The sequence below is a fragment of the Castor canadensis genome, chromosome 14 (assembly GCF_047511655.1).
Source record: "Castor canadensis chromosome 14, mCasCan1.hap1v2, whole genome shotgun sequence".
Taxonomy (NCBI): domain Eukaryota; kingdom Metazoa; phylum Chordata; class Mammalia; order Rodentia; family Castoridae; genus Castor; species Castor canadensis.
The window spans coordinates 65453400-65474746 of NC_133399.1; the positions used below are offsets into that span (position 1 = coordinate 65453400).

The 21347-nt window shown below is 39.0% G+C and overlaps 1 protein-coding gene across 2 annotated transcripts in view; it reads left to right on the top strand.

Annotated features, from left to right (window-relative positions):
• Nucleotides 1–6470: 6470 nt before the first annotated feature.
• Nucleotides 6471–21347, top strand: part of Gtf2e2 (general transcription factor IIE subunit 2) — a 67546-nt gene continuing 52669 nt past the window's right edge. Inside the window, exons 1-2 of one of the 2 annotated variants that reach the window (XM_020172628.2) lie at nucleotides 6471–6608; nucleotides 10796–10968. In XM_020172628.2, coding sequence (XP_020028217.2) covers nucleotides 10800–10968 — 169 coding nt within the window. In that variant the 5' untranslated portion in view covers nucleotides 6471–6608; nucleotides 10796–10799. The remainder of the gene's footprint in view (nucleotides 6609–10795; nucleotides 10969–21347) is intronic. The other variant, XM_020172627.2, reaches the window with a different exon arrangement.

The window sequence follows — 21347 nt, forward strand, 5'->3', positions numbered from 1 at the left end:
ATTTTAGAGGGAATGGTTTCAGTTTTTCTCCATTACATATAATGCTGGCTGTGGTTTGTCATATATAGCTTTTATAATGTTGAGGAACTTTCCTTCTATTCCTAGTTTCCTTAGAGCTTTTATCATGAAATGATGTTGGATCTTATCAAAGGCTTTTTCTGCATCTATTGAGATGATCAAGTGGTTTTTGTCTTTGCTTCTGTTAATGTGGTTTATTACGTTTATTGATTTTCGTATGTTGAACCACCCCTGCATCCCTGAGAAGTTCTTTATAATAAATCTCTCTCTCTCTCTCTCTCTCTCTCTCTCTCTCTCTCTCTCTTTCAGACACACACCCTATTTGTGCTGTTTCTCTGAAGGACCCTAATACACTGATGTAGTAAAAATTGTGAGTTATGTAACTGCTAATGTATTAGAGATTATTGTCTTTACTATAAATTGCTTTAGAAGCCGATCAAAAACACCTAGTATTGTGTGCTAAGATTTGCTTTATTAAGGAGAAAACCTGTGTCAAGAAAGTTTGAATTATGCAACTACCTCTTTGTGTTTCTGCAAGATAAGGAAACTAGTTTGGTCCAGGTTTTTTTCTTACTGGGAATGGAACCCAGGGCCTGGTAAATGCTAGGGAAGCACTCTATCACTTAGTTACACATAATCCCTAACCCAACTTTTTAAAAATGTGTGTTGGGTAGCAGCCTTGTTTATTTTTTGATATGTCTAGACTTTTTAGTGATCTTAAAATGTCCATGGATAAATTTATAATAATAATTATTATTATTTTTGTGCAGTACTGGGGTTTGAACTCAGGGCCACACCTTGAGCCACTGCACAAGACTTCACCCCTTTTTTGTGAAGGATTCTTTTGAGATAGGGTCTCGAAAACTGTTTGCCAGGGCTGACTTCCAACTGTGATCCTCCTGATCTCTGCCTCCTCAGGCTAGGATTACAGGCACGAGCCACTGGTGCCTGGCTGCATTTTTTTAAAATGCCAAGTAATATCAAAGGCAAAGATAAAATCAGACATTTGGAAAATCATTTTGTATAGATTAATTAAAAAATGATTAGTCAAATAGTTGACAATCTTGGCATCAGACACCTGCAAAGCTTTTTCAAATTTTTTCCATTAAAAAAAAATTCAATTGTAGAAAATCTATGCATTTGGAAGACCAGGTATGATAGTTCATGCCTGTGCTCCCAACACTTGGAGGCTGAAGCAAGAGCACTGTGAGGTGGAGGCTAGCCTGGTATACATAGCAAGACCCTGTGAAAGAAAGAAAAGGAAAGAAAGAAGGAAGGCGGGAAGGAGGGAAGAAAAGATTATGGATTTGGAATATATTTCTTCCATCAAAAGATAACCTGAATATAACTATAATTTCTTAAGATAAATTGTTTGAGCAATGTGTAGCTGTAGGGCTAAAGATAAAAGCTAAAAATATAGCATCCTTTGTTTATTTTGCATAAAAATTAATATTACTATGCTGAGCTTAGTGAAATTGCTTCAAAATCTCACCTCCCATTCTAGCTATCCTATAGTCAGTTCTCTGAGTTTTTAAAAAAATCACTCAGAAACAATTTAGATGTACATTATACCCTGATGATAATTTTCATTAATTCGATCTAGGTTGATATACTAACAAAATACAAGCAGGTCCATTTGTTAGCTATATGCATGGTTTGAGAACAATGTGTACAGTTTCGGCATTCTTTTGTATTATTACCACTTTATATTTTGGTTTTAGTTATTGAATTATTTTATTAAAATGATCTTGTATGTATTGGGCAATATGGGAGTTATTTTTATTTAATTTTTATTTTTAGTTTTTACATCCAGGGTCTCACCATGCAGCCAAAGCTGGCCTCAAACTTGTGATCCTTCTGCCTCAATGTTCCAAGTACTGGGATTATGGCATGCACCACTATGCCTGGCTCTAGGGGGTTATATTGGCTGTTGAGAATTTAAAAACATAATAAAGCTGGCTGAAGCTAATCTAATTTATTGTCACTGTGTGCCAGCATTTCTGAAAATGTTAGTGGTAGAATATCTTCCACTCCTCCAATTTTTGTTGATGTAAGCACTAAACAATTGTTGTGATTACTGTTGAGTTTTAGTAATGCATATGAAAACCTCAGCTAAGCACATTTTTATTATTTTTCCTTAAATAAACCCTGTGTTCTGCATGAGAGCTAATTTGGCAATTCCCAGTTCAGTCAGCTCAGACCCACACACTTCTTAAGATTAATTATTTGGAACAGTTCTAGCTTTCTTCAGGTAACTGTGTCTCTGCCCTTGTGACAATACATAATCCTTCTTTCACACAGTAAAAGTTTGATATTAACAATAGTTGCACAATGTTTGAAAAGAAGAAGAAAAGGAAGTTAAAACTCTATGGCCACTTTGATTTTAAAATTTAAAACTGAAATAAGCTGGGAGCCGGTGACTCACACCCGTAATCCTAGCTGTAATCCTAGCAGGCTGATTGGGAAGATCACAGTTCAAGGCCAGCCCAGGCAGACCATTTCAACCAATACCTGGGCACTGTGATGTGCACATGTCACTATGTGGGAAGCTGAGATCTGGAGGACTGCAGATACAGGCAACCTGGGCCCCATCACAAGGGAAAAAAAGCCAGCTGTGTCGATGTGATTCTGTCATCCCAGTTACTGCGGGAAGTGCAAAATAAGGAGAATCAGTGTCCAGGTGAGCATGGGCAAAAAGCGAGACCCTATATCCAAAATAACCAGCAAAGGGGCTGGAGTGTGGTTCAAGTGGCACTGCTGCCTAGCAAGTGTTAAGCCCCGAATTCAAGCTCTAGTACTCTGAAATTGTGTGAACTAAAAGATACAGTATTTTGTCTGGGAGATACTTATTTTTGTTAATACATGAACTGTTTCACTGAATACCTTTTTCTTTTGGCAGTACTGAAGCTTGAATTCAGGGCCTCACACTTGCTAGGCAGGCACTTGAACCACTTCACCAGCCCTTTTTAGTGTCTGATTTTTTCAAGATAGGATCTCACAAACTATTTGCCCAGGCTGGCTTCAAACTGCGATCCTCCTGATCTCTGCCTCCTGAGTAGCTGGGATTATAGGCGTGAGCCACAGATGCCTGGCTATTTTACTTTTTTGTTTTGAGACACAGCCTTGCTATGTAGCCCAGGCTGGCCTCAAACTCATTATCTTTCTGCCTCATCGTCCTGAGTGTCCCCACTCGTATAAATTGTCCCTTTAGTTACTGTTTTCTCGTAGGAGTATGTCAGGGCAGTGAGCAGAAAGAACTTTGATTTTCAAAAGCTTGTGTCTTTTGAAAATTTAGTTATTAGTTCATTATCTAAACTAATCTTTGGGGAAGAGAGGATTCACCATATCATCATCATCATCATCATTATTATTATTATTATTATTATTATTATTTACTGGGGCTCTAACCCAAGGTTTTGTACATGCTAAGTGAATGGTTCCAGTTGTGCCACAGCCTCACCCCTAGCCCTTTTGTTTTTATTTTCTTTTTGACATAGGGATCTTGCTAACTTTCACAGGGCTGGCCTTGAGATTTTTTTTTTTTCAGTGTTGAGCTTGAACTTGGCCTCCTCCCTCAACTTCCCAAGTGTTGGGATTATAGATGTGTACCACTACATCCAGATAGGTATGTAGTCAGTTGAGATGATTCAAAGGTGACAAGAATTGAAGGGCACCTATTATGTGAGGGCAGAATGAAGTAAATTTATTTGTCTTAGCTCAACTTTTCTCTTCTGAATTGTGGATGAAAGTAAAAAATAAAAATGTAAAATTAAGCCACCATACAAAAATTTATGAAGTTCTGACACATGCTAGGACATGAATGAACCTTAAAAACATTATGCTAAGTGAAAGTAGACCAGAAACAAAATATCAAATACTGGGACTGGTGGAGTGGCTCAAGTAGTAGAGCACCTGCCTAGCAAGCATGAGGCCCAGAGTTCAAACCCCAATACTGCTTTAAAAAAAAAAAAAGAGGTCAAATACTGTATTTTCACTTACTTACATAAAACATCTACAATAGGCACATTCATAGAGTCAGAGAGTAGATTAGAAGTTACCAGGATCTGGGGTAATGAGGAGGTTTTGCTTAATTGATGCAGAGAGAGTTTCTGGTTGGGGTGATGAAAAATTTTAGAAATACTAATGATCCTTACACAATATTGTGACTTTGACTAGTGCCCCACTGACTTGTATACTTTGAAGTAGAAATTTTATATTATATGTTTTACCATAATTAAGATAGTAAAAAATTAATCCACTAAATTGGAATTAATCCAATGGTCATATCATATTATTTTGGGGGGGTTGGATAGGTAGAGAGAGAAGAGTTTTTTTTCTTTTTAGTGGTACTGGGGGATTGAATTTAGGGCCTCTCACTTCCTAAGCAAGGTGCTCTACTGCTTGAACCATGCCCCCAAGTCACTTTTGCTTTAGTTATTTTTGGGAAAGTTCTCATATTTTTTGCCTAGGTACTGCCTGGACCATGATCTTCCAACTCATGCCTTGTAGCTGGGATGACAGGTGTGTTCCATCATGCCTGGTTGAGATGGGGTCTTGCTAACTTTTTGACCCGACTGGCCTCAAACTGCCATCCTCCTGATCCCTAACTTCCAAGTAGCTAAGATTATAGCCTTGAGTCAGTGTGTCCAGTAAGACAGAAGAATGTTTAATATGGGATGCAAGTTATATTTCCTTAAATAAGCTACCACACTTTCTACTAAAGAATATGCAGGATATTATAAGCATTCTTGTGGTAAGGCATAAAGTCCCATCACATTAGTTGTTTGAACAGTTCTTCATATATATAATTCGGGAGTAGCCACACCATTCTGATCTGGGATTACTAAGATTGTCAATACGGATAGAGGTGGTTTTAATCATTATACAGATTTACTCAAGCATGAGTGATAAGACTGTGCGTATCATAGAATCTATATAAAGTCACGTCCCTAACCTCAGAGTGGGATGTTTTTCCTGTGTTCTCTTTAAGCCTTGGCAAGAGGCCACCCCAGAAGCCATCTAGATGATTTTTATAGTGTGTAATAAGGATCAGAAGGCAGGATTAAAAACTATGTTTTATTCCAAATATTGGACTCTCTGAAGCCAAGCCAATTTGGCCTGAAATTTGGAAACAAGTAAGTTAGTCACTGTAGTTGACATTATTAGCAAAGGGAGTCCTTTTTTCAGTTCATTTGTAGTGTGATGTTCATGAGTAAGTATAAGACAAGAGCTTAATGACAGACCCTTGAGTGAGCCCGTTTCTGTCTGTACTTGAGAAGTCACATCAGGGTGCAGGGTATCACTCAAAAGTGTTTTGAATGAGTGGTGTCATTGCTTTCAGTGTTACGACCTAGTAATGGGCAACAGGCACTTATACAAGCAGGGGTGATATCACTGGCTGATAACACTTATCACTTATTTCTCTCTCTCTCTCTCTCTCTCTCTCTTCTTGAGACAGGGTCTTGCTACACAGTGGAGGATGGCCTCCAACTCTTGATCCTTCTGCCTCAGCCTCCCAAATGCTGGAATTTCAGAAGGGCTCAGCCACACCTGGTTATATAACACGTAACTTTTCACCACCCCAACCAGAAGCTCTCTATCAATTAGGCCCAGCCCCCGGTAACTTCTAATCTACTTTCTGGACTCTGTGAATTTGCCTATATGCCTATATGTCTCTAGTTGTTCCAACTGGCTTAAATGAGAAAAGACATTGAAATAAAAGAATAATTAATTGTAAGTATGTACTGAGTGCTCTGTGGTCGACTTAGTTCCGTAAAAGCATGGTTCTTTAGTAAAGTCACAATTCTCAGCATGTGTCAAAGATTTATTTAACACAAGTAGAATTAAATGACTCATCCGAATGAGAAGGGAGACTGTTTATTCAGAGCTTGCTATAGCAAGGGAGGAAGCCATCATCGCAGTGTAGCAGAGACTCGAAAGACAGGGAGAGGGGAGCTTTACAGTGGCAGGAAAAAAACGACGCTTCCAGTGTGTTCTAATTAGAGGTGTTGACAGGGAAGCTGGAAGTAGGTTAACTAGAAGCGAGCTTCCCGGAAGTTCAGGTACAGTTAAGTGACACTTAAGGTAAAGTCACAAAGTAAATGATGACTTGGGTTTATCTAACTTGGGTTAGATTGCAGAGCCCGCTGGAGGAGGAGCTCCTAAGCTTTGAATTTAGGCAAAGGAGTCTTTCATCCTCACTAGCGCCTCCCACACTCCGCTGGGCCGCCAGACGCCCTCTGTTGTCATGGAGACGCGGGACGGCCCAGCAGTCTCTTTTTCTTTCCTTGGTGCCCCAGGCGGGGCACGCGATGACGCACGCGTGTTCGCCGCGGTGGCTGCTGGGAGTGAGCGCCCAGCCGTCCGATCAGGAAGTGGCGGGCGGAGCCAGTGGCCGAGTCGCCGCCTCAGCTGCCGCCACCGCCGCCTGTGGCGAGACCCCGAGCTGGCGGGTCGGCGCGGGGCGTGCGCGCGGACGGGCGGGGGCACTGCCGAGGAGCGGGAAGCGGCGGCCGCGCCGGCGTGAGCGGCTGGCCGGGGCGGAGGCGCCGGGAGGCGGCGGGGCGCGCGGGGCTGCCCTCCTCGCTCAGGTAGGGGCCGCGGCGCCGGTCGAGGGGCGCGGAGTCCCGGCTTGGTGCTACTGGAGGGGAGGGCCAGCGTGTCGTCCGCGCCCCGGGAGGCTGGGGCTGCGGTTCTCCCCGCGAAGCCCTGCCGTCCGCTCACCATTGTCTTTTAGGCCGGAGGATCATCGCGCAAACTTTTGGGTTGGAGAAAGGGAAAATTGGCACTCAGCGTGCCTCTCTTAGCGCCCAAGTTCACTTTAGCAGTAGTCTGGGGAACCACGGTGTCCAGCTAAGGGCTGTGACTTAGGGGCAGGCCCCCGGGCTGAATTTTTAGTTGCCCTTTGAAGACCTTGCTTGTGACTATTCCTGACTTTAATCGTAGCCATTGATTTCTGAAAAGTGGGGCGCCGCGACCCCCTTTAGTCCCCTCTGCGCCTCTCGTCTGGGCTCCTGGCTTTTCAGTATTGGGTGATTGGGTGCCAGCGCGCCTCGGAGGCAGCAAACGAGGAAAAGTAATTTTCAGCTTCTCAGTGTCCATCCACGAAGGAACACGCTATCCCTGAGTTGTGATGGTGTTTTAAAAAAAAGTTTTTGTGTGTTAAAAATGAATAAACGGACAAAGAGATAGGTGTTCTCTACAACACAGGTCAGTTCTGAGGTGTAGAACTCAGGACTAATATTGAGGAGTGTTGGAAAAGGAGGAAAAGTTGGGTGCAGCCTGTGACAGTGAGAAGACCCTGTTAAGCCTCCTGCTGCAGGTGCCTGTGAATGTTCTGGCACCTCACAGGGCTTTTTGTTTTAGAGATTTTTATAGCATTCCAGGTCTGGTGTGCGGAGACGGGATGTCATGGTTCCTCCAGCTTCGTGACCGTCACCATATCACTTCTTTTCAGATTCCACGCTAAAGTAGTAATAACACTAACACCTATTTTTTCATAAAGGTGCAGGATCATGTGTTGTAAGCATGTAGGTTTTTGTAAACTGTACATCTTTATTTAATCTGTCATAACATCATTGTTAAAAAGCCAGATTAATTATCCGATTTTATAAGGTGTGATAAACAGAAATGTTTTAGCTTGCAATCTGTTTCCTCCACCTTCTCACTTGTGAATTTTTTGTTATTGTCCTCACACTTTCCCTCCTCCCAGACTGTCTCCTATCTTCCTCACTCCAGTAATAATCATTTTGTTAATTTGTAGCAGATGCAACCAAAATAGTAATACTGAAATAACATTTGTATGACTTTACTGTTTAAAAAGTAACTCTTACATATGTTTTCTCATTTTAGTAGTTGAGCTAGATGTGTACAGCATTGGCAGTGTCCTCCTTGTATTTAGGGTGGAATTGAATTTAGAGATTTTTTTGAGGGGGTATGGGTTTTGAACTCAGGGCCTACACCTTGAGCCACTCCACCAGACCCCCCCCCCCCCAACAACACACACACCCAGAAAGGGTCTTTCAAACTATTTTCCTGGACTGGCTTCAAACCTCCATCCTCCTGATCTCTGCCTACTGAGTAGCTAGGATTACAGGCTCCCATCTGAATTTAGAGGTCTTGTGGATTGCCTAGCCACGTGGTTACTGGGAATTGAAACTGAGAGAAGGCAAGTGTTTGATTCTTGGTCCGGTGACTTCCCTCCCTACTTAAGTGCATACTGATTATTCTTTATCAGTGATTATACTTAAAAATGTTCACTTGCCAATTCACATTTTACTTACTGTTTTGTTAAGCATGGTGCTCAAGACAATCATTCATATCTAAGCTGCTTGAAGGGAAGGATTTTCCAGAACCTTTAGAACACAGTGCCTTGCAAACAAGACATTTACTAAAGGCTGGTGAAACCAGTAATGAGGCTAGTTCAATTTAAAGGTGTTTTCCCAATCATTGTTCATTTAACAAGTATTTGAGGTAACCTCAGCTTAAAGACTCTACAAGTACAGGTGAAACAACTTAAGATTTCTTGACTTTATGAAGATGTGAAAGCGATGGATACTCAGTTGAGTTTTGATCTTTTCCTGGGCTAGCTACACATGGTATTATACTCATGCAGTGAGCTGCAATGCCCAGCCAGCCAGGAGATCATACAGGCAAATGACTGATACTCCACATTGTGGTGTGTTGCTAAGCTATGTTGTTCAGTAGGTTAGGTGTATTACTAAATTCACTTTCAGTTTATGATGAGTTTATCCTGTGTTGTACGGATCAGGAGCATCTATATAACATAGTCTTTTCCTCCTGACTTAACACCAGTCTGAACATTGTCAAATTTATTCATATAGGCATCTTGAGTTCTTCCTAGACCCTCTACAGCATCCTAGGGAGCGTTCAGAAAAGAGAGGAGTGTTTTTTAGATTATTGTTATTGACCTGTAGCTTTTCTGTTTGTATTGAAGCTGCTTAGAATTGTAGTTTTAGATTAGGGAAAAAAGTGAAGAGGTTATTTAGTTCCACCTCCCTCCAAATCAGAAGTTTTCTGTGGACATTTCTAAGAAATACTAACTCAAAGCCAGGTGCTGGTGGCTCTTGCTAAGAAATACTAACTCAAGCCAGGTGCTGGTAGTAATCCTTGCTACTCAGGAGGCAGAGATCAGGAGTTTCGAAGTTTGAAGCTGGCCGGGCAAATAGTTCTCGAGACCCCATCACAAAAAAGGGCTGGTGGAGTGGTTCACGGTATAGGCCCTGAGTTCAAACTCCAGTACCAAAAAAAAAAGAATATTAACCCAGCCTCTTTAGTTAGTTAATAATCAAGAGTGCACCGATTTTTAAAATAAGCCATTTTGCTCAAGTGACAGAATGCCTAACTAGCACAAGGCTCTGAGTTCAAACCTCAGTGCCACCAAAAATATAACTGTGAAATAAACCATTTCTTTTATGTCTGATCTGATGGTTCTCATTTTTGCAATGAGCTTAAATTTGCCTCCTAATTTCTGTCCAGATGTTTCTAGAGCAACACTGTCTAGTAGAAATGTAATGTGAGTTTTAAGTGTGAGTCATATTTGTAATAAAAAAATTTTTAGTACCTGTTTATACATTTAAAAAAATTTTTTGGTGGTATTCAGGACCTCATGCTTACTAAGCAGGTGCTCTACCATTTGAGCCAGGCTCCAGTGCTTTTTTGCTTTAGTTATTTTTCAGATAAGGTTTTGTACTTTTTGCCTGGGGCCAACCTCAGACTGGTGTGTGGCTTCTTTTGTTGAGATAGGATCTTGCTAACTTTTCTTCTGAACCATGAGTTTATTGAGCTCCACCTTCCAAATACCTGGAATTATAGCTGTGCACCACCATGCCTGGCCTAGTATCTTCTTGTTGTTATTATTTTTTATCGATACTGGGGTCTGAACTCAGGGCCTACACCTTGAACCACTCCTCTAGCCCTTTTTTGTGTTGGATATTTTTGAGATGATGTCTCTCCAACTATTTGCCACAATACTCCTGATCTCTGCTTTCTGAGTAGTTAGAATTACAGGCGTGAGCCACCTGAGCCTGGTTTGTATTTTTTTAAAAAGTAAAAATTGGTGAAATTAATTTTAATATTTAACCCAGTATATTCAAAATACCTCTTAAACATGTAATTAATATACAAGATCTCATTAGTAACAAAGCGTTTTTTGTATTAAGTCTTTGAAATGTGGCATATATTTTATACTTACAGTACATCTCAATTCTTTTTTTGACATATCTTTCTTTTTTCCTTATTTTAAATTATTATTGTACTGGGAGTACATTGTGACATTTACAAAAGTTCTTACAGTATATCATAGTTGAATTCACCCCTCCATCATTCTCCTTTATCCCCCTCCCCCCATTCCTGGAATGGTTTCAACAGCTCTCATTGTTTCATTTACATACATGAGTACGTATTATTTCCACCTCATTCACCCTCCTACACTCTGCTTATATCCTCTCCCCTCCAACTGGTACCAACCCAGTCTCACTCTTAACTAGCCACATTTCAGGTGCTTAATTGGTACCTGTGGCTAGTTGTCACCATATTGGACAGCACAGTTCTAGATCTTTAGAGAGTAACTCTGTTTCCCTGTCTAATACTAGCCCAGTACTTGGCACATAATAAGCACTACTTTTTGAGTGAATGAATAAAAATGCTACAGAATAAGTAATTTTATTTGGGAAATAACTTGTTGAGGTCTGTGGATTTGGTGCAAATGTTTAAGAGGTCTGAATCCACATTAAGGATATTTGTTTTGTCTTTGCAGCATAATGGATCCAAGCCTATTGAGAGAACGGGAGCTGTTTAAAAAACGAGCTCTTTCCACTCCTGTGGTAGAGAAACGTTCAGTGACTTCTGAGTCATCATCGTCATCATCATCAAAGAAGAAGAAAGCCAAGGTAGAACATGGAGGATCATCAGGCTCTAAACAGAGTTCTGGTTAGTAAAATTGTTTAGGACTGAATGCTTTCTGCTTTGCAAGAAACTACTTAGTTCATTTTCCATTTCAACATTCATACCGATTTTTAGACACTGTTAAATATAAAGATAGAACGATAAGAGTTAAAGCCCCTGTGATGGTAATAGTCATGTGGTGCTAAATTTCAGGTTATTATCTCTTTGAGAGAATAACATTGAAGTTTAGTTTGCATACCATACAGTTTACACATTTTAAGTGTATAATTCAAGTATTTTTAGTAAATGTAGAGTTGTGCGACTGTTATCACATTGCAATGTTAGAACATTTCCGTCATCCTTAAAAGATCTGTGTGACCATTCCTTCCTAAGCCCCAGATAACAAATAATCTACTTTCTATCTCTGTATAGCTGCCTTTTTTGGACAATTATAAATGGACTTTTTACTGGGTTTGAACTCAGGAACTCATGCCTGCTAGGCAGGTACTCTACCACTTGAGCCATGACACTCCACCATCCCTTTTTTGTGAGGGTTTTTTTGAGATAGGGTCTTGTGAATTATTTGCCCGGGCTGGCTTCGGACCACAATCCTCCTGATCTCTGCCTCCTGAGTAGCTAGGATTATAGCTGTGAGCCACTGGTGTCCGGCTTTAGTTATTTTTGAGATAGGCTTTCTGTTTTGTCCAGGCTGTCCTAACCTGTGATCCTCCTATTTATGCCTCCCGTGTATTGTGACCACAGGTATGTACCACTGTGCTGGACTTCTTGGTTGAGATGGGAGTCTTGTTAACTTTACTTGGGGTGACTTCAAAATATGATCCTTCTAATGTCTGCTTTCCCAGTAGCTCGGAAAGTTTTTTAGTTTCATCCATGTTGTAGAATGTATCAGTACTTCATTTTATTACTGAAGAGTATCCCAGTTGTATGGATATATCACAGTTTTATTGATGCACCAGTTAGTGAATATTTGGATTATTTCCATTTTTAGTTATTTTGAACAGCGTTTCTATAAGCATCATGTACAAGTCTTGTATAAGACGTATGTTTTTATTTCTCTTGACTAGAGATCTAGAAGTGGAATTTTGGGGTTATGGCAAATTTATATCTTTTAAAGAAACTACCAAAATGGCTGTTCCAGTTTACATTCTTACAGTAATGTGTGAGGGTTCCAGTTTTTCTCATCCTTACCAAAGCTTGTTATTTCTTGTCTTTTTGATCATAGTTATTCCAGTTGGTGTGAAGGAGAATCTGTGGGTTTTTTCTTTTTGGGTGGGACTGGGGATTGAACACAGGACTTCATGTTTGAACCACATCTCTACTCCATTTTGCTTTGGTTATTTTGGCAGTTGGGTCTTGTGAACTATTTGCCTGGGCTAGTTTCAAACCTCACTTCTGATCTCAGCCTCCTAAGTAGCTAGGATTGCAGGTGTGAGCCCCAGCAGCTGGGTTCATTGCAGTTTTAATACGTGTTTCCCAGCAGCTAACAATGTTGCCTGCTGTAGCATTTGGGTCATTCCCTTGCTTTACTGCCTAGTTTTCCCCCCCATTTAAAAAAATTGGCCTAAGGCAAGCGCCAGTGGCTACTCACAAGGCAGAGATCAGGAGGATTGCAGTTCGAAGACAGCCCTGAGCAAGTAGTTCGTTTTAAACCCCAGTGCTGCAAATAAATAAATAAATAAATAGTTTGTTTCTCTTCCTGTTGATTTGTAACAGTTCTTGATATAGTTTGGATATAATTCCTTAATTTATATACTACATTTGTAAGTATTTTCTCCAAGCTTGTGCTTGTCCTTACTTTTTTTTTGAGGGTACCGGGATTTTTTTAACTCAGGGCATAGCCACTTGAGCCACACCTCCAACCCTTTCTGCTTTAGGTTATTTTTTAGGTAGGGTCTTAAATTTTTGTCTGGTGCCAAACTGTATTAGGGTCCTCCACTTAGCTGGGACCACAGGTATGTGCCACCACTTCTGGCTTGTTTGTTGAAATAGGGGTCTTGCTCACTTTTTGTCCGAGCTGACTTCAAACCAAATTCTCCTGATTTCCACTTCCCACATAGCTTAGATTACAGGGATGAGCCGCGGTGCCTGGCCTTTCAAGTTCTTAGACTTTTTTTTTTTTTTTGGTAATACTGGCTTTGCACTTAATAGGCAGGCACTCTCTACCACTTGAGCCATTCCTTCAATCCTTCATTTTCTTCATATTTTTTGTTTGATGGCTTTTTTTTTTTTTATAATAATGTTACCAGAAGGTCAGTACAGCTAACTCCATTCTTGATTCTGGTAGGAAAAGATTTCAGACAAGATGTGAAGCAGAGTAGTAAAAAGGATAGTTTTATTAGGAATAGTAAAGCTTATTAGAACAGAAAGTCACTTGCAGAAGTGAAAATAGGTCCTAGGTAGAGAAGTATAGTCACCTCCACCTTGGCACAGGCTTTTACTGAAGTGTAAAGGGCTTGGAGTGTCATGTCCTTCCTCAGGACCAGCCCCTAGGGGTGATTGACTTGAAAGTTGTGGAAGAGATCAAACAGGTCTCAAGAAACTCTGAGCCTGAGATTACCTGTGACCTCCTAAAAAACAAAAAAAAAAAAAACCCATGGGAAAGGGGGAAGAAAATCTGCCAGTACAAGATTAAAATGAACCGTTAATGACCCAAAGGTAACTTTTGGTTATTCCAACTGATTGAAGCTGGAGGCTGGTAGTATGCCTTGGCAGAGCTCATATTCTTTTTTGTAACTGGACAGCTTGATACTTGTAATTTTGTGTAGCTGATTGTTTTAGCCCTGGAGATCAATATGTTGCTAGGCACTTACCAAACACTCTCTTGAGTGTCCTTGGCTCACTGCTTATGTCTGATTGTTACCTAACATTTTTCCTCGGTCAAGGACTGGGGACCCTGAAGATCCTCCATTTTAGGTTTCCTTTGCACATCCCAGTGTTCATGTCTAACTACTGCTTATCAATGTCTTAATTTTTTTTTAGTGGTACTGCGATTTGAACTCAGGGCCTTGCATTTGCTAGGCAGGCACTCTACTACTTGAGCCATACACAGTTCTTTTTGCATTAGCTATTTTTTGGATAAGGTCTTATGTTTTTGCCTGGTATGGCCTGGACCTCGATCCTCCCAATCTCTGCCTCCCTAGTAGATGGGATTACAGGAGTGCACCATTGTACCTATCTCTAGTAATGTCTTTTGGCTTTTTTGGTGGTACTGGGGGCTAAACTCAAGGCCTCTTTCTTATGGGGCAGGCACTCTACCACTTGGGCCATTATGCCCCTAATAAAATCTTTTGATGAGCAAACATTTTTAATTTTGATGGAGCCCAACTTACTGATTTTTTTTTTATCATTTGTGTTCTTTGTGTCATATCTAAGAAATCTTTGCCTTATTTCTTAATGAAAAATTATTTATTTTCTTTTAAGAGTTTTATAGTGTTTTCTCATATATTTAAGTCAATAGTATGTTAAGTCCTTATGTTAAACCATACACAAAAATCAGCTCAAATGTGCTTTATACTAAATGTAAGAGCTAAAACTATAGCTCAGTTGTCTCAGTGCTATTTCTTTCCTTTTTTTGGCAGTACTGGAGAGTGAACTCGGGAACCTTGCCAAGCAAGCATTTTATCACTTTAGCAATACTGCCAAGTCCTTTTTGCTTTTTAGTTTATTTTTCAGATAGGATACCGTGCCTTTTCCCCAGGTCGACATTGAACTGTGATTCTCCTACAAACTTTGTCTTCCAAATGTACACCACCACACCTAACTTATTGTTGATAAGGTTTTTCTAACTTTTGCCTGAACTGGCCTCAAAGTCAGTCCTCCTACCTCTGCCTCCCAATAGGTGGGATCAGTGCTATTTCCTGAAAAAACTGTTTCCTCCTTTGAATTGCATTGTTCCTCTTGTTGATTACTAGTTCACCATCAGTGAAAGTTATTTCTGGAGTGCCAGTTTGGTTCTAGTGACCAGTGTCTATTCTTACACCAGTACCCCACTTTTTTGATTGTTGTAGCAGTTTTCAGATTAATAAGTATTAGGTTCACTGGCTGGGGATGTGGCTCAGTTGCCTACTGTGTGTGAGGCCCTGGGTTTGGTTAGTCCTTCAACTTTGTCTTTTTTTTTTTTTTTTGTTTCCTTTGCATTTTCATGTACTGTTAAGATTAGATTGTCAATAAACATCTGCAAAAAAAATTAAAGCCTTCTGAGATTCTCTTTTTGCCGTACTTGTGATTCAACCCAAGGCCTGGAGTGCTCTACCACTTGAGCCAGCCCTTTTGTTTTCATTTTGCTTTTGAGATAGGGTTTTTTGTTTTGGTGGTACTAGGGTTTGAACTCAAGGCCTCATGCTTGCTAGGTAGGTGCTCTACCACTTGAGCCAATCTACCAGCCCTTTTTTGTGTTGGGTATTTTTGAGATAGGGTCACTTGGGCTTTGAACTGCAATCCTCCTGATCTCTGCCTCCTGCGTAGGTAGGATTTCAGGCATGAACCAACAGGTAATTTCTTTCAATAAAAAAGTTTCAGATTCAAATTTGAAGTTTTAATGTGTAAGTCAGTCTTACACTTATTTAAATTTATTCCTAAATATTTCTTTTTTTTTTTTTTATGTATTGTAAATGGATTTGCCTTTTTTTTGGAAGACTGGGGATTGAACCTAGGCCACTAAGCTACATCTCCAGCCCATGAAATTGTTTTCTTAATTTGATTTTTTTGGATTATTCATTGCTAGTATATAGAAGTACTGTGATTTTCATATACTGGTATTCTGCATCTTTCCTGAGCTTTTTTCTTCCTAGTACTTTTTTTTAAACCAAACTCTAGTAGGTTTTTACATGGATTTCTTAGACTATTTTATATCAAGCTTATGTTTTCTGTGGATAAAATCAACTTTTTATTTCTTGCTTTCCCATATAGATGCCCTTTTATTTCTTTTTTTTTTCTTGCCTGTCTGAAGTGGTTGGTAAGATGTTGACCTGAAGTAGTGAGAGTAGATACCTTTGCCATATTCCTGATCTTAGGGGTAAAGCATTCTGTCTTTCACTATTACATATGATGTTATTGCAGGTATTTGTAGATACCCCTTATTAGATTAAAGATGTTCCCCTCCATTTCTAATTTGTTGAGAGTTTTTTAAATGAGTATTGGAGATTATCAAATGCTTTTTTCTGTATTACATATGTTCTGTATCAAGTGAGATGTTGAAGTTGTTCTTTTCCATTCTATTAATATGGTATGTTAATACTAACTCTGATGTTAAAATAACCTTGCATTCCTGGAATAAATTCTACTTGGTCATGGTATATAATCCTTTTTGTTTGTTTGCTATTCAATTTGCTATTTTGTGCAGGATTTTGGCATTCCTACCATGGTCTATACTTTATGTTTTTTTTTTTTTTTTTTTTTGGTGGAACGTATCAGGGTAATTCTGGCCTTCTAGAAATGGTTGGTGGCTCATGTCTGTAATCCTATCTACTTGGGTGGGAGGCTGAGATCAGGAGGCCACCTTGGGCATGTATTTTGAGAGATCCCCCTTCTCCAAAAAAACCAGAGAAGAATAGACTGGAGGTGTAGCCCAAGTGGTAGAACACCTGCTGTGTAAGCACAAAACCCTGAATTCAAACCCCAGTACCTCCAAAACCAACCAACCAAATAAATAAAAACAAATGATTTGTGAAACTTTCCTCCCCCCCTCCTTTTTTTGAATGAGTTTTTAAAGGTTTGTTATTGTTTCTTTAAACATTTTGGAGAATTCACTAGTGCTTCCATTTGGATTTGACCTTTGCTTTGTGGATAGCTCCATAGGATAGCTTCGTCTTAAGAGATCTGTTTAGGTTTTCTGTTATTTGTTGAGTTAATAGTGGTACTTATCTGTATGTCTTTTTACTTTATCCATTTCATGATTTATGTTTTTTCAAAGCATCTCTTATGATTCGTTTGATTACTTTAGGCTTTAGGGTCAGTAGTGATATACCCTCTTTCACTTCTGGTTTTAGGAATTTGTGTTTTGTTTTTTTTTTTTAATTGGGTCAGTCTTTTTCTTTGTGGTTTTTTTTTTTTAATTTCATTTAATTTCACTTCAGTATTTTTTTCCTTCTGTTGGCTTTGGGTTTAGTTTACTCTTTCACTCTTTTTTTTTTTGAGACAGGGTCTCAGTATGTATCCTAGACTGACTTCCAACTTGTGATCCTCCTGCATCAGCTTCCCTAGTGCTGAGATCACAGGTAGGTACCATCACTTCAAGTTGTTTTTTCTTTTTTTTTGGGCTGGTTGGTTTTGCAGTACTGGGGTTTGAGTTCAGGGCTCCTTGCTTGCTATGCAGGTACTCTCCTACTTGTGCCATGCCTACAGCACCTGGTATTCCTATTCTGCACTAACCAGGCTAACCCTGCTTAGCTTCTGAGATCACATGAGATTGGGCATTGTTAGGATGGTATGGCTGTAGACCCAGTGTAGTTTACTCTTAAATCATTGTCTTTTAAAGGAAGTCATTGCAACTTAATAATTACCAGGAATTATTTAGCTTCTTCAAATATAGCAATAACAGTCTTCATTGATGTCATTTTGTTAGATGTCCTTAAAACTGTTTTAATAACTCATGTTAAAGTGGAGCTAATTTATCAAAGTAGGCCTATCATCTCTTTAATATATGCATTAAGTTTATTAAATAATACATTTTAAATACTTGTATTTTCTTATGTTGGGGATGGAACCCAGCACCCTGTACATAACATACTAGGCAAGCATTTTGTCTGAGCTACATCCCCAGACATAAACACATTAACACAAAGCCATTCTGAGACCTAGTATCCTTGACCTGTTCAAGAATGTCTTTGTTTTTTTCCTCTAGTTTTGACTGAATGTAATTGGTAAAGAATTTCATCTTCTCTGCAAGCAGCAAGAATAGGCTGTGTAAGGCTTTAGTTTTCTTTGGTCTGCCAGGGTTATCCCTAGGAATGGTTGGGATAGGATAAGTTTTGTTGTAACAATCCCCAAATCTCAGTGTCTTAAAACAAAGGCTGTTTTTCTTTCATAGCACATGTTTATCAAAGACTGAAGCTGACAGAATACCTATTTCAAATGTTTCTGGAAGATCTTAAATGGCAGTTACATAATCGAGCCTGAAGGTGACACTCATTGCTTTGTCTTATAACTCATTGGTCAAGCCATACCCAACCACCGAGTGTTCCTAAGTGCAGTCTTTCCTTGTAATCAGAAAGCTAGAGATAATTGTATGTAAACTTGAAAGACTTCTCTTCCACCTTAGTTCAGGTCACTATCATTGGATTTCCAATAAGCTGCTCAGCAGGCCTCCTGGTTTAAATTCTCTCCTGTTCATTCTTCACACAGCAGTGATTTTTCTGGTCTGATCATGTAACTCTCTGCTTAAAGTAAAGCATCATTGTTTTTCATTTAAAGTCCATCTTTTATTATTATTATTTTTCTGGTAGGGAAAGTGTGAGTGGTTTATTTAGTTTTTTTTTTTAAATTTTATCATTTTTACATGTACTTACATATGTATACTATTTTATTATTTTTTGGTGGTAATGGGACTTGAACTCAGGGCTTTGTGCTTGCTAGGCAGGCACTTTATGCTTGAACCATGCCTCCACATCCAAGGAAACATGTTTTAATTTTTTTCTTTTTATGATTTTATTTTTCTTTTGGTGGTGTTGGGGAATTGAACCCAGGCGCTTGCACATGGTAGGCAAGTACTACCACTGAGTCACATCCGCAGCCTAAAGTCCATCTTTTCTTGAAGCCTGAATGCCCGACCTTCCCTGACCTTTACTTACCCTTACTCTTCAGGTCTCACTATTCTCCTTGTGTTGTCCTAGTGATACTGATATGTAGCTTCTCTAAATGCTTTACTCTTTTTTTGGCTCTTGACTTTTGCTCATATTATGTCTTCCTCTTCCTCAAACATTATTACTACTTTTTGAGGCAGGATCTCAAAAACCGAGGCTGGCTTTAAATTCACTGTGTCACGCAAGTTGGCCTCAAACTCTTAGTCCTTTGCCTTGGCTTCTCTAATCTGGGATTGTAAGAATGGACCATCATGCCTGGCCTGAGCCATTCTTTTCTACATCTGTCTTTCTTCGCTTTGGTTAACTTCTGTTTTAGGTTTCAGCTTAACGTCCTGTCATAGTAGTGCCCTCGCCGCCTGTTCTTGGGGGATGACCTCTAGTAGATGCCTGACACTGTGAATAGTATCTAACCCTGTATGTGCTGTTTTCCTTACACACAGATATCTGTGATGCAGTTCATAAGTAGGCACAAGAATTCCCAATAACAGAACAATTAAAACAGTTACTGTAATAAAACTAGGCGGTGAATGTCGTTTCTTACTTCCTCTCTCAAAACATCTTATTGTACTGTATTCACTTTTCTTATAATGATGTGAGATGATACAGTGCTTACATGGTGAGATGACATGAGGTGAATGATACAGGTATTGTGAAGTAGTTTTAGGCCACTATGTAAGGGTTACTTGAACACGAGCATCGCAGTGCTGTGACAGTTGGTCTGATAACCAAGACAGCTATTAAGTGACTAATACATGGGTAATGTATATAGTGCTGATACCCTGGGGAAAGGGATGATTCATGTGCTGGGATGGACAGAGCAGGACAGACAGATTTCATTATGTTACTTAGAATAGTGGGCAGTTTAAAACTTAAGAATTGTTTATTTTTGGAAATTTCTATTTAATGCCTTAGGACCCAGGCAACTAAAACTATGGAGAGAAAACTATGGGAAAGGGAGTCTACTATAAATTTGGTGTTGAACTTTTGAGTTTTCATAGTACTTAAAACTCTTTCTGAGAGCTGGGAGCGTGGCTCAAGTGGTAGAGTCCCTACCTAGAAAGCACAAGACTCTTTGAGTTCAAATTCTAGTACCTATAAACAAACAAACAAACAAACAGAAAACTCTTTCTAGCAAAGCTGCTGTGATGCACTATTGAAGTAGCATGATTATTTGTTGGTTGTTATACCTTCAGCATCTGTTCTAATCTCTTGTTCATGGTAAGCACTCATATTTGTTGAATGGCTAAATAAATAACAGAATAGGGTGGGGGGTTGGTAAGTGTACATTATTAAAAAAATTTTGATTATTAAAAGACCCACCTAAGGTAAAGACCCCGAAGGTTACTATTCATGAAAATGTGGTTTTTAAGTATTCAGATATTTTATATACTTACGTTTTATAAGTTCTTTGGAAGTTGGTTACATTATTTGTAATATATTTGATTCTAATATTAGAAGAGCTCCAAAAATGAATACTTTGTAATGATTTCAGCCTGTGTGTGTGTGTGTGGTGTGTATGTGTGTGTGTGTGTGTGTGTATTACTGGAGTTTGAACTCAGGGCTTCACGCTTGTTAGGCAGGTGCTCTACTACTTGAGTCACTCCACCCCTAGTTAGGGTTCTTTAAAGTGAAAACAACCGATTTCTCCTCCCTTCTCTCTGCCACATAGTTATTAATGTACAAATAATTTTCATCACTAATGGAGAGAAAAAAAATTTATAATCCCTAGCACTCTTTTTCTCTAGTCCTAACACATCAGCTATACTAATTTTTCCATACTTCTTTTTAGGTCTTTCTCATAGGTATATAAACTCATAATAACATCTGTAATTGTATTAAAAGTTTTATATTCAGTTTATCTTTCACTTTACATACCAATTTTTAAAAATATTTTGTCATAGTATTTGGTTTTTTTTTTTTTTTAAATAATCTGTTGATGTGTCACTTTTAGTTAAAGGCTTAGTTGTTTATAATTTTTGTTATTTTGAATAATGCTATCACAAGCATTTTTGTACATTGAGCTTTTTTCTTTAGAAGTAATTCCTCTATAAATTTTTAGGAGTGTCATTTCTGGCCTAAGGATAATGTAGTGATTAAGAGGATGCTTTGGTTTGTTCACAGGTGGTAGCAAAACAGTATTAAGGTAATAAAATACTATTCAGTGCTTGGAATTTCAAGAAGTAAAGCTCATATTTTTTAAGGTATTGAGTAGTTTTAATAATATTAGTCTTTTGACTATAATAAGCAGTCTTATTTTCACTATGTTTGCAGTATTTTTTGCATTGAGTACCTCAGTCCTGGAGATTATGAAAATGAGAGGTTGAAATGAAAGAACACCCTGAGGAAATGCAGCCTTGGGAATAATAGTGATAGTAAGTCTCAGCTTGGAAATAGCCTGGGCCTTATGTAGAACATGTATTTCTAAAAGCAAGTCACTTTTTTGAGAGTTTTATGTAGGCATACTGTAGGCTTTCTGATTATTTTTACTCTTTATTTGGTCCTATAAAACTAAAGTCATTAAAAATGCATGTCTTCAGTAAATTAGAAAATGCTGCTTTTTAATAAATAAGAGCTTTCTGTATAAGTAGAAGTATTTTACTCTGG